This window comes from Xyrauchen texanus, chromosome 2 (genome assembly GCF_025860055.1).
Source record: "Xyrauchen texanus isolate HMW12.3.18 chromosome 2, RBS_HiC_50CHRs, whole genome shotgun sequence".
NCBI classification, from domain to species: domain Eukaryota; kingdom Metazoa; phylum Chordata; class Actinopteri; order Cypriniformes; family Catostomidae; genus Xyrauchen; species Xyrauchen texanus.
The window spans coordinates 48,926,510-48,941,018 of record NC_068277.1 but is presented as its reverse complement, the minus strand read 5'-3'; the positions used below and the strand labels follow the sequence as shown (position 1 = coordinate 48,941,018).

Here is a 14,509-nt window from a genome sequence, read left to right as displayed (position 1 = left end):
AAAGCAAAAGCTTACACACCACACCTCCTGCCACCACACCTGGAAAATGATCTTCCCTTCTTATCGCGGCTGCTGATGGTACCAGGGGAATACAGATCAATAATGGGGAAAGAGGGCAACCCTGCCGGGTGCCCCTATCCAGATTAAAATAATCTGAAATTAATCAATTTGTTTTTACCGCCACTACAGTGTGTCTATAAAGTAAATTAATCCATCCAATAAAAGTATTCCCGAACCCATACATTTCCAAAATCTTAAAAAGATAATCCCATTCTGCTATATCAAACGCCTTTTCAGTGTCAAGTGAGATGGCAGTGACCGGAGTCTGCTCATTCACCACTGACCACATGATATTGATGAAACGCCTAATGTTATCAGAAGAGCTTTGACCCCGAATGAACCTCACCTGATCTGTATGTATAAGAGTTGTCATTACTTAATCGGTTAGCCAAAATTGACAACATTTTAACGTCTAGCTGGATCAGAGAAATTGGACGGTAACTCTTAAACTCGCTTGGATCTTTGTCCTTTTTAAGAATCAGACTGATCCGGGCTTGTGTCATGGTTGGCGGAAGCTTTCCATTCTTTAGTGATTCTGTATAAACTTCTAACAAAAGTGGAGCCAGTTCTGTAGCATAAGATAAAAAAAAATTCAGTGTCAAAGCTGTCTGGCCCCAGAGCCTTGACCGTAGGCAGGGCCTTAATTACCTCGCCAAGCTCCTCCAAGGTTATCTCAGAATCAAGATAATTTTTTTAATCAGTCGTCAGTTTAGGGAGTTCTAATGGTTCCACAAAGTTTCTAATAACTTTATCAGTAGACGAAGACATGGTACTATAGAGATCAAGATATCATTCTTTAAAAGTATTATTTAATCAGTGGCAGAGGTAAAAAATTTCACCACCAGCAGATTTCACTGAGGGAATTCTAGAAAAAGACTCTCTCCTTTTTATACATCTAGAGAAAAGCTTCCCTGCTTTGTACCCTGACTCAAAATACGACTGTCTTGCCCTAAATAACCAAAACTCCACTTTCATGACAAAATAATATTTCAATTGGGTCAATTCTCTGAGGCCATCAGATGACATTTATCACTTCAGTTCTGTCTCCAGTACTTTTAATATTCTCTTCCAACTCCACAAGTTCTCGTGCTTTTAATTTTTTGATGAATGAGGCATACATATGACCCGGCCCCTAAGAGCAGTTCTTAAGTGCCTCCCAAGCCATGCCCACAGAGGATACTGAGGACCAGTTGGTCTCCATATAAACATTGATTTCAGTATTTAATATTAGTTGGAAATCAGGATTTTGTAAAAGGGATACATTAAAGAGCCAACTATATGGTTTATTTTTCTCTGTGTGTTGTCAACACTCACCACTGTGTGATCTGTGTGATCTGAAACTAAGATGTTTCCAATTAAGCAATCAACGACAGCTGAAATGAGGGACTTGGATATATATAAAAATAATCTATTCTAGATTAAATCTTATCGACTGATAAAGAAAATGTATTGTCCCTACCAGATTTTTACTCATCCTTTGAAGTGTCAAGGTTGCTCTAGGGGGCTTACACACTTTTGCTTCACTGTGATCAAGGACTCTATAAAAAAGCCCTGATCATCAGCTTTAGGTGCATTAATATTAGCCAAAATCAACCTTTGCCCCTGAATTTCTGCTAACACAATAATGACTCTTCCTAATTTATCTTTAATCTGTTTCAGACATGTGAATTGTGGATGCTTATTTATCAGTGTAATGACTCCCCTGCTGTTACTTGAGCCAGCACTAAAGAAAACATATCTTCCCAAATTTTTCAGCTTCCAGCGGGGAAAGATGCGTTTCTTGAAGAAACACTATCATATTTCTTACGTTTAAGATAATAAATAACCTTCCTTCTTTTTATGGGTTGCCCTAACCCATTCACATTCAACGTGGAGAGAGACAATCCACTCATATTAACATTTGACATATAAGAAAAAATAGATTGTGTGTCAAAAGCAAGATCATACAGACCACATTCCAACATTGGTGCGACCATTAAAACCCGAACATCACCTGGAAAAAAACAAACAGAAAAAATAAATATGTGTGCATTAACCCCACGCACGACAGCGCCAACTGGCGTTCATCCCTCTAAACTCAAACAGTCCATGTACACCTACGAGGACCCCTGCGACAACTTTGCAGTCAGATTGCTCAAGTCCAGTGTTTCTATACAAATTTTGTGAGACAGAATTACACCGCAAAAGATCATCTATAAAACAAACTTCAGCCAATAGGTGGAACAAACTCAAAGAGCATGTAGATTCATCCACAAAACTGTCCAGGTGTGCCACTCTGCAAAATAAACTCCATCCGCTAGGCAGAACCAGCACCAAAAAAAAAAACACTTTTTCCTCAAACAGTCAAGTGAATGATCAGTGGGCCAGACCACTCGGCTGCAACGATGAATATATATTCATCACAAAATGACTTACTCCATTTACTTTTTGAAGGACATCACTTGCTGTGGGCATGTGAATGTTTACGGCTCTCCTTGGCATCTGTTCTCAATTTTGCCGGGAATATCAGTGAAAAAGCGACCTTCCATTGACGTAAGAGTTTCTTGCATTCCTTGAATCATTCACATATCTCTCTTGTCATTCGCAAAGTCTGGGAACAAGAAAATGCTGTGGTTTTTTCCTTTACTCCTCGCCATGTGTAACACAAGATTTTTATCGGATGATCTCAGAAATTTGGCCAGAATTGATCTGGACTGTCTCCCTCCGCGGATCTCCACACCGGAACCCTGTGAGCTCGCAAGAGATTTGGAAGGAGATTTGGAAGGAGCCATCCAGGAATTACACCATATCCTGACCCTCTTCGACCTCAGGAATTTCGACAACATGGATGTTCTTCCGCCAGCTACGGTTCTCCATGTCCTCCAATTTCTCCCAGACGCGCTCCAAATCCACCTTGGTTGCTAGCGGATTAGCAGATAATAAAAATAGCAGAGATGAGTGAGCTTTTGTGCTCAGAAAAGCAAGAAGCAGCAGCAGCTGAATGAAAGAGAATTGCATCTCCTTTTCAGAGTTGTAACTTGACACCACATCTTTTAAAAGCAGCGCCAGATATATGGCACTGGTCAAAGACATCTGTATAGTGCATGTTTACATACAAAAATAATTCAAAATAGTCCAGATGGGTCTCCTTTAGTATTTTGGCCACACTAGGCCTGTCTGTCCTGCTCTCTCTCAGTTTACAAACTGGAGCAACAGTGGGCAGGGCCAAGGCTGCGATGACGTGAAGTAGGCGTTGATGTTTTTGATCTTTAGATCTTTTAGAATGAATGGGTTCCAAAATAATGTAGGGTAGTTGCGGAAGTAGAGAACATGGCGTTTTTGCAGATTTGTTTCAATAAATGCTTTTAATGCATTGGGGATTCATTTTTGAGTTCTGAAATTTACTGTATGTTTTTATAGTTGAATGATCTCTTATGTCAAAATATCAAGGAAAATTTTATTCCTCATGACATGACCCATTTAGTCTCAATTTTAACACCAAAGTAACTGAACCTCTTTGAAGGTCACCGCGTGCAGTGCAGTTACTGTATTAGAGCTTAATATGGAGTTGTGGTGTAGTGGTCTAAGCACATAACTGGTAATCAGAAGGACGCTGGTTCGAGCCCCACAGCCACCACCATTGTGTCCTTGAGCAAGGCACTTAACTCCAGGTTGCTCCAGGGGGATTGTCCCTGTAATAAGGGCTCTGTAAGTCGCTTTGGATAAAAGCGTCTGCCAAATGCATAAATGTAAATGTAATATATCCTGGATATTCACTCTGCTCATGAGAGACATTTGCTACAAGAGCCCAGAGACATAGAAAGAAAGACGAGGGGAATCAGCCATTCTCAGACCCCATCACTGGATTCCCCCTCAAATGGATGACATTATCATACCCCCGTTCCCTCCTGGGGCCCTAGATGAATAATGGCGGGTAGTTTGGCTGCTATAAGAACTGTTCCTTTGATTAAATAACTCAGCCAAGCCATGAGAAAAGCCTCAGTAAGCTCCTTTTAATGGGAAGGTGTGTTTGCAGCGCACCCAAAGTTCTGGCAGCGGGGATCACAGTTCAGCCACATAAAAATCCCTATTAGGGGAGCTGAGGTTGCAGAATGTGCTGACTGAAAAATGGGCCGCTCCACTTCAGGGTTCTTATGGCAGGTGAGGCAAAGAGTCTAGAGGTAGCCTGAGCATCACATCATTAAACAAAATAAGAAGTGGCATGTAATTTCCAGTATTATAATGGCTATTATGCACATTTAGAATGTAAACTTTGAGTAGAATATTTGTTAATGTATCTCTCGAATACCCCTGGGAGCTCAAATGCTTCTTTAGTGTACGCACGCACGCACACACACACACACACCCAGTCCTTGCACTGTTAAAAGGGGATTTTTATTGGTGGTTGTTTGACATTTTGCTAATTATATTAAATTGAGTTTTATGTTGTTTTCCCAAAGGACATTGAACATTAGCTACTTTAACTTTAGCCTCTTCCTTCAGACATTTTTGATGAATTAGGGTTTATGATGAACGTAATCTTTAAACAAAACTGAAGTACAACCTGTTAAAAAAACAAACAAAAATATAGCTGCGAGCAGCGATGGCGGGCCCAAGCCGGTGGCACCGCCACCCCCTGTGTCTTTAGGGTTGCTGTGGACGATGGGCAATAACGTAACCTCGCTTTGACTGTCGAGAAGATGTGTGCTGTAGAGCTTGCACTGCAAAAGTGCTCATTGAGGGCACATATCGACCACAAAGTATGCGTGAGCACCCTTCCGATACCTAAAATGAAAAATAAGACACCCTACGGTCTCATGGAGTTAATGGACACATGAAATAAATACACAAGACTGAAAATTCATATGAAGTGTGCCATTTGGGACAGGGCCTATGACCGTGAACCACAATAGTCACATCTATGAGGTCATTCAAATGTAGAATAATTTTTGATGTCATAGGTCAATATCTTTTGCAGCACTTAAATGTGTTAATCCAGAAGGCCAGTATTTATCTGGAGGTCTTTGTACAGGTTTATCAATATAATTATAATTTAAGCTTATGTGTTCCTATGATATGCAATGGAAGTACATTTTTATGTTTAACATGGGTGTATTCACAATACATAGCATACGATATAATATCTTAAGATTATTTATCATTATGTTAAGTACATCACACAAATTTGACTGTATTCACCTGTAATGTCTCCAATAAGTACAGTATATATTGGCCTGTATGGCCATGATATATTGCCTTAGCTAGACTTTAGCTAACCTATTACATTAGCTAGTAGCTCATGAGTCATGAATGTTAGCAAGACACAAGTTAACTATATTTGCTTTTGGCTAATTGGCTGTATAGTCGAGGCACTGTACACGACGCGGAGGGAGGGAGGGCGGGCATCGACAAAATCTCATCTACCGACCTGATGTTTTGATTTTTTATTTAATAAATATATTTGTTTGACAGGGAAGCTGTGCGCAAACAGGAATATATATATTAATTTATTTATAAAAATAAATAAACACCCCAGAAAAAAGGGCACTTTCTCTCGAGGAAGAAAAAGGGCAGGTGCTCAAGCCCCCTTTGATGTCTATGTGTGCACGTGCCTGAGGGTGAGTAAATGATGAGAGAAATATCTTTTTGGGGTAAACTCATTTTATTTGAAAGACTATCTAGGCACATAATAACACTGCATTGCTGTGACTGTTTATAACTATTTCAAAATGTACAAGCTCACACTTTAAATGGTCAGTGCTTTGATTTTTAAATCATTAAAATAGCTACAGATCAGAGAACAAAATGGAGATTGAGTGATTATTTTTACATTTTACATGCCATTCAAAAACGTGGCATTTTACAACGTAAGAGAGAAATAAAAAAAACTTTAAATAATACCATTTGTACTTTTCAATGGCTTGGGATGTCTATGTTCAGGGCGATTTAGAGCTTCAAAGTTCCAACAGAGAAATTCCCTCCCCCCTCCCCACACACACACAGACAGAATGGCAGGGCCACTATGTCTGTCAGAGAGAGACAGAGAGAAAAAACACAGAACGGGAGGGGGCACTCTGTCTGTCAGAGAGAGAAAAATTCCAAGAAATCCACATTCAAACCACAATATCTGACTTTCTGTTGGTCGGAGCTAATGACTGTAAATTAGAAAGTTGTTCGGCTTGACGAGAACAATATACACGCCGAGTTTTGTAACTGTAGATAGAACTAACTAAGTTATAACACACTTTGTGTCCTTTTTTAGTCCTAAATCAATTTCCTCGCCACGGCCAAACCGTTCGAGATATCAGTAATCCGTCCGGAATGTAGCATCCTCAATGTCTTGACTTCATGCCGACCGAGTTTGGTGGCGATTGGATTCATTCTCTAGGAGGAATATATATAATTCCAGAGCATGTGTTTCCAAACAACCCATAATAGCCGACTTCCTGTTGGGCTGGCGTAAAACTTAGAGCACGAAAGTTGTTCGGCCCGATGAGATCTACAAGTGTACCGAGTTTCATATTATTACATGCAAGCATGTTTGATATACGGACAAGTGTTCGAATCCCATTCCAGGGGGCGCTGTCGAGCCCCCCTGCCACGCCCGGGTACCATCTTCGGCCCGGCCCTGATGGCCGCGGGTTCCGACCCATGTGCAAAGTTTCAAGAGTTTTCGAGCACGTTAAAGGCCCCAAAACCTTGAAAAACAAAAATAAAAGCATTCTCACTCAACAGCCAAATCATCCCCCTCCCCCCAGACACAGAGAGACGTAGGGTCAGTGGGAGAGGCAGAGAAAATTCTCCAAAACATCCACATTCAAACCAAAATATCTGACTTTCTGTTGGTCTGAGCTAATGACTGTATATTAGAAAGTTGTCCGGCTCGATGAGAACAATATAATTACTGAGTTTTGTGACTGTGGGTCAAAGTGTAAAACCAACCCCTCACTTTTGTCAAAAGGTGGCGCTACTGAGCCCCTGCACCACGCCCGTTCTGAAACTTTGCACATGTCTACTGGCTAATAAATGTGATGTGTCTGTCGAGATTCATGCAATTTCAAGAATGCTAAGAGTCTCAAAAGCATCAAAAAAGAATATTCGAGTTTGAAGCATTGCCACGGCAACAGTATCCAAGATATCAATAATCCTTTCACATGTCTACATCTGCCGTGTGTTTACATTACACACCAAAAGTTTTAAGTAAATCGGGTAAAAATAAGAGGGTGATTTCAAAGCATTTTGAAAGTGACACACTTCCTTCTGCCAGTTGGTGGCGCTATAACTTTGACTCACAATAGTCACATCCATGCGATCGGCCTGTTACAGCGAACACACTGCTGAAGTTTCATCGAGATCAATTAATGTATGCAGAAGTTATAACACACTTCCTGTTTCTCTTTTCGCGCCATCATTTCGTTTCCTCGCCTCGCGATTGGTGGAATTCTCTAGGAGGAGTATTTCAAATTCCATTGCATGCGTTTTCCAAACAACCCTAAATAGACGATTTCCTGTTGAGCTGGGGTAAAAAGTAAAAGTATGAAGGATATATGAAACGATGAGATCTATATGTGTACAAAGTTTCATATTATTACATGCAAGCGTGTTTGATTTATGGACCAAGTTTTCGGACCCCGTTCCAGGGGGCGCCGTCGAGCCCCCCTGCCACGCCCCGGTACCTGCTTCAGCCCGGCCCTAATGGCCGCGGGTTCTGACCCTTGTGCAAAGTTTCAAGAGTTTTAGAGCACGTTAAGAGCAACAAAAGTGCCCGAATAGTCGTAAGAAAAATAATATTCTAACGAAAACAATAGGGCCTTGCCTTTTCAAGGCTTGGGCCCTAAAAACAGCATGAACTTCTGCAGCAATGACTGAACTGTGCCATTTAGTGTTCTCTGGGGATGCATGTCTGTTTTTAGATGCCTCTTGAACAGCAAAAGGAAACTCCAGATAGAGTTCTCTCCAGTTCTGAGAGAGAAGATACAGTACTTTTTAGTGGTTTACCTCTTTGCGTGTTGTACATCTGTTTGACATTCACTTCAAATTCCTTGCACTTCAAAGGCTTTCCTGTTTAGTTATCACACCTTGTCAACGGCGGTCCCGCTTGTGTCAGAGCGAGTTCTCCCCAGACAGCAGCTGTCTGTGGAGAGGGGCATTTAACTCACCGTAATGTTATTAATGTCACGTATCGCAGGCGTCCCCATTGACTTCTCTCTCTTACTGGCTCCATCTGCTTCTCTTTGCTTTATTTTCATTCGTTCCCTCTCTATAACGCCATCCGTTTTCCTTCTCATCCTTCTGTTGTCTTTTCCCTCCCTCTCAGGTTCATGAACCACATGAAGCATCACCTGGAGTTAGAGAAGCAGAACAGTGAGAGCTGGGAGAGTCATACTACATGTCAACACTGTTACCGGCAGTACTCGACTCCCTTTCAGCTGCAGTGTCACATAGAGAGTGCCCATAGTCCCTTTGAATCCACCAGTAAGTTGCAACACCTAACCACCATTGCGCACTACATTTGATTTAATTTCAGGACTTCAAGTTGTGGTTCACCCAAAAATGAAAATTTGGTCATTATTTACTCACCCTCACGCCATTACAAACCTGTATGCTGTTCTTTTTTCCATTAAACACTAAAAAGAAATATTTAGCTGAATGTTAATGCAGCTCTTTTGTAGTTCTTTTCCAGTAACCATGACTGTCAAGCTCCAAAAAGTAAAAACAAACACCATAAGCTTATTGTAAATATTGTCCATATGACTTGTGTACTATATTCCAAGTTGTCTGGCGCCATAGAAGGATTTGTGTAAGGAACAGAGCAAAATGTAAGTTATTTGTTGAAATCTTCCACTCTGTTGAAGCTCTAAAATCAGCTGTACTCATGTTCAAAAACAAATATGGCACATTTAAATGCAACATGTCGGATTCAACTAAAAACAACATTGTTTTAGCAAACTTTTGCGGAAAGAAAGATTATCAGTGAATAATGACTAAAATGTGTCTTTGTACACAAAAAACTTCTATATAAGAATGTAGCCAGAGACTATTTAGCAGAGATGGGCCACTTCTATTAATATAGTATGAATGGGAGAAATTGGAATGCCCAGCGGCTTTAACTCGAGAATGCGCATTAGCTGTACAAGCTGGGAAAATTATGTTGTTTTTTGTGTTTTTTTGCTAAATCTGAGGTAAATGAATAAAGGCACCATTTTGAAATATGTTCTTTGATCGTAATCTTGACCAACCATTTGGAGATTTCGGTCTTTGCCAAATGAAGTAGATAAGAGCTACACTTTAAAGACTGGTAATGGAGAGCGTTCTAAAAATGGCTTCAGTGGAGTGTCTTGCTAGAAAGACTTTGATATAGCACACTGGTCATACAGACAAATGTTATGGTGGTTTTTTTTTTTTTGGGTTGGCATGACAGAAGTAAATAATGACAGAAATTTCATTTTTGTGTGAACTATTCTTAAGTGGACTGACACTTTTGTTAAAACAAGTATTTTCTAAACCATTCTGCATTAATGATGATAATCCTAACGGCAAATGTTATACACAGTCAGTCTCGCATAACATGGTCTTGGGAAAAATTTCATATAACTCCTATCCTCCAGTTTCCATTATCAGACTTGTTCATAGTTTCATTGTTGCATCAAGCATGTCAGTGTCTGAATGTAAATATGTTATGGTAAAAACTTGATCACTTTACAATACATTTGAGCTTTTAGAACTATTTTTCCTCATGACATTTATTAATTCTGACTTTTTGTCCACAAACTTTCATGTGTCTTTTAAAAGAGACCACAATTATGATCCAAAGGATTAATGAACTACAGCCCTTGAATTTTGGGTTTCTATTTTTAGGCTTGTGGTCAAAACAAGGTTAACCGGTTTAACATTACCAACTTAATTTGGTTACGAAACAATTGCCAGTGGTGGTATCATTGGAATGAGAATTGTACCCAAAAGGATTAACTTGATGGTTGTAGTTAAGCATTTTGCAATCTTGTTTATTCCCAAGCCAACTGTAAAATATGTGAATTGGCCTTTGAGACGGAACAAGTGCTTCTGGAACACATGAGGGATAATCACAAACCTGGAGAGATGCCCTATGCCTGTCAGGTAAAGCTTCTTCATTGCTCTATGTAATTTTTTTTATTTCAATATGCTTGATTCTCACTTTGTTTTTACACTTTTGAAGGTCTGTAACTACAGGTCATCCTTCTTCTCTGATGTGGATAACCATTTCCGCATAATTCATGAAAACACTAAAGACCTGCTTTGTCCCTTCTGCCTGAAAGTCCATCGCAGTGGCCATATGTACATGCAACACTACATGAGACATCAAGTAAGTGTGTGACTTCATCTGTATGTTTGTATTTGAATTTTACAGGTAGGTATTTGGAAATGGATTTATTGCCCATGTCTAATTTACTACTTTTACCTTTACCTAACTTTATAGTTTGTATGTTGAGCCAGAGTCTTTTTGACATGTTCTTAGACTGGGCTTTATCTGTCTATCTGTCGATGGATTTGGGGGTATGGCAATGCTCAGCATCAACATTCTGAAGTGCCATGGTGCGCAACTCGCATAGTTTTCCATTAAATTAACCCCAAATCATTATCAAAGGACAAAGATTATTTACTCTAACCATCACTAGATGATCTACTGTGAACATGTATCTTTCATAGAGCCAACACAATGTATTCTCAGTTACAAGTGTCATTTTGTGGTTTGACAGCTTGAATGAAAGACTTATAGAGCTTTTCATTTGTGAAGTCAATTTGTAGGTGAACCCAGAAGGTTAATTTGCCATGGCCACTTTCATACCTCAAACATGAATTTTGAAGCAGCCATTCATATGTAAAAAAAAAAGTATATAATATTAAGTTTGGCTTCAAAATTAATGTTTGCGGTATGAAAGTGTGTAATTTATGTTGTAGGACAAAAAGTCCATGTATCATCAAGTAATGTTTACCACACATTAGTTCAAATATCCCATTATAAAACCCCATAGGAAAATCCTGAAGGAACCAATGGCAAATTCTCTTCTAGGTTTATTGGACTACAAGCTGAACAGCTCTATTCAAGGCTACATACAAAGAAATTGCATAATAAACGTTGCCATTTCTAATCATACAGTTTGCACAGTTTTACACACTAATCTGCAAAATCAACATCACTTTGTTCATTCTTGAAGAAGTAACTAAACTTCCTCCGGCCTCATATGCTGTTGCGCAAGTATCCGTTTATGTCAACTTGTGGACATATAAATATTAACATGAAAATGATAAGAGAAAAGAAATATAAATAAACCATTACCTCTAAAGAGTTCACAACCCACATCATTTCTATTTTCATAAAACAGCTACAACAGTTTGTTTACTTCACTTAGTCTGTGCCAGTTTCCTATTAGGTGAAACCCTTGTGGTTCCCAATTAATGCTGCCTTATAATTTCTACTGTTTTCTTATCGAATTTGTGTTTGTATTGCATTTTGTTAATGCAGTTAATGCTGCCTAAAGAAAATGAAGTCAAACTCAATTTTAGGTTCAAGGCAAACGTGTTTTTGTATTGTTTTATGATTTAATATCTTTCATCTTTGTTTCTTAAACTGCGCTTTCCCTAAACAAATCATAAGGTTGTTTAATGGTGCCTACACATGGCATAATTTGATTTTAAAATGCAACTTTAGTTTATTTAATGCCTGAAAATTAAAAACTTTTCTACATAAGTGGATGATGAATACAAGTTGATGTTACAAAGCAGTGTTTTTTTAATTACTTTTGAATACATTTTTTTTTTTTATAAAGGCTAGAATGTTTTATCACTCATTATTCGCTTTAATGACATTTCGTAATGTCTTCTCTCGACATTTGTCAGCTTCTGTATTTTCTTAATAATTAAATTTCGAATATACTGTATATGCTTTTTTTTTTTTTAGTTGCTAAGCCAAGTATTTGTTACAAGTCATGAGTTTGAGTTTAGAGAGTTGGTTATAACTGGAAAATGTTTCATGCTATTCAAAGAGCATGTTTGATTTGGGTCTAATTTAACGGCAGTAAAATTTAATACAACCAGCCTCTTTAATCAATAATGCTTTTAACGTTTTAATATTTTAATTAGAGATAGACCAATATATCGTTTTACCGATTAATCGTTGCCGATAGTTGCTTTTTGGAACTATCGGTTATCTATTGATTTGTTTTTCTGTCATTTCAAAACAAGAGTCCCCGGTGTGTTCCGGTCTTGTTTATACTTGAAAATACCACTTTATGCACTAAATCTTTTTTTTTCCCTACTATTTTTCTCCCCAATTTGGAATTCCCAATGCGCTCTAAGCCCTCGTGGTGGCGTAGTGACTCCCTCGATCCAGGTGAGTTGCCTCTGCATCTGAGATGTCAATCCGTGCATCTTATGTGGCTTGTTGAGCACGTTACCACGAAATAATTTGTGTGTGGAGGCTTCACTCTATTCCCTGCGGCATCCACGCACAACTCACCACGCACCACACCAAGAGCAAACTACATTTTAGCGACCACGAAGAGGTTACCCCATGTGACTCTACGTGCCCTAGCAATCGGGCCAATTTGGTTGCTTAGGAAACCTGACTGGAGTCACTCAGCACACCCTGGATTTGAACTTGTGACTCCAGGGGTGGTAGTCGGCTTCAATACTCGCTTGGATACCCAGGCCCCCCTAAATCTTTTTCTTGTTATTATTAGAATTTTGTTTGAGCAAAAACTGGATCTGAGATTTTAATCATTTTGGACTCTTAATGAGTAAAGAGATTTTTATTTTATTTTTTTACATTCTATTAATTGATTTTGAAAACTATCGCCAATTAATAGTTTTTGGCATTTCCCACTACCTTAGTTATAGGTATTGGCAAAATCCACTATCGGTTGACCTCTAATTTGAATTCATATTTCAGTCAGTATCGGCATTGGGATATTACATTGTCCAATCACCCAGCCCTAAAACATACTCTTCATCCACACTTATGTGTTTGGTTGGGTCTATGTTGGTGTTTCAAGTGCAATATTTTTATAGCACCACAGTGAAATAATGTGACTATAAATGGCTTATTTATAGTTGTCTCTGCATATTAAGCTGAGATTGGAGAAAGCATTTTAACATCAAAAAGTTAAATACTTGGGAGCCTGCGTAGCTCAGCGAGTATTGAGGCTGACTACCACCCCTGGAATTGCGAGTTTGAATCCAGGGTGTGCTGAGTGACTCCAGCCTGGTCTCCTAAGCAACCAAATTGGCCCGGTTGCTAGGTAGGGTAGAGTCACATGGTGTAACCTCCTCGTGGTCACAATTTAGTGTTTCTCGCTCTCAGTGGGGGGGGTGTGGTAAGTTGTGCGTGGATCGCAGAGAGTAGCATGAGCCTCCACATGCTGTGAGTCATGAGTATGCGGTGTCATACACAACGAGTCACGTGATAAGATGTGCGGATTGACTCTCTCAGAAGCGGAGGCAACTGAGACTTGTCTTCCGCCACCCAGATTGAGGTGGGTAACCGCACCACCACAAGGACCTACTAAGTAGTGGGATTTGAGCATTCCAAATTGGGGAGAAAAGGGATAATTAAAAAAAAAAAAGTCAAATACTTGAGCTTTAAACAAACTTGCCTTTATGCTCTTACATAAAATAGAATACTCTAATGGGAAATAAGTAAATATAACCTGACACTTATATGTACAATATATACTTTACTTTGTCTTTCTGATTATATTTTCTAGAAAAAGGGAATTCAAAGGTGTGGAAAGTGCAGACTAAATTTTCTCACCTACAAGGAAAAAGTGGAGCACAAAACACACTTCCACCGAACATTTAAGAAGCCAAGAAAACTTGAAGGATTGCCTCCAGGAACCAAGGTCTGCTGGAACCAACATCCTTTAAAATTAAATGCCACTTAACACTGAAATTAAATTTACATGTGATTTTGGATTCTACTTTTTATCAGCATTGTTTTATCTTCTAAGGTGACGATTCGGGCCTCACTTTCTGGTGCACCGGTGTGTCCAAACACTTCAAGCAAGTCCTATATCATTCCCACAAGTCCCCAAATAACCAAACAACCCAATAAAACACCAGCAAATACATCCAGACCCAACTTTAATGGAGGAAAAACAAAAACCACAAACCAGCCCAGCTCGACCCGAACAATCCACAATAATGAGCTTAAAAAATTAAAGTGAGTTTTCTTAGTCATGGCACTTACCTAGTTAATGTGTTGTATTTCAAGTTAGACTAGAGAGTCACAGTCTATATGCTTTCAGAAGTATATTGACAAGACTTTATTCTCCACAGACTTCCAAGTGGAGAACATAAGTGTGCAGAGTGTCTCACCGAAGTTGTGGATCCTTACACTCATTATCCTTTGTCACGGAAGTGCAGCTTATGCAAGTACAGAACAAGCTGCCAGAATGCTTTCAGACAGCACATGGTCAGGTAAAGAGATGACCGC

The 14,509-nt window shown here is 39.2% G+C and overlaps 1 protein-coding gene across 1 annotated transcript in view; it reads left to right on the top strand.

Moving 5' to 3' along the window:
• LOC127663399 (zinc finger protein 280D-like) overlaps positions 1-14,509 on the top strand; it is a 31,151-nt gene that overhangs the window by 13,078 nt on the left and 3,564 nt on the right. The window contains exons 9-14 of the mRNA XM_052154974.1: positions 8,357-8,514; positions 10,055-10,155; positions 10,235-10,381; positions 13,782-13,916; positions 14,025-14,236; positions 14,353-14,493. Of these exons, the coding sequence (XP_052010934.1) occupies positions 8,357-8,514; positions 10,055-10,155; positions 10,235-10,381; positions 13,782-13,916; positions 14,025-14,236; positions 14,353-14,493 (894 nt within the window). The remainder of the gene's footprint in view (positions 1-8,356; positions 8,515-10,054; positions 10,156-10,234; positions 10,382-13,781; positions 13,917-14,024; positions 14,237-14,352; positions 14,494-14,509) is intronic.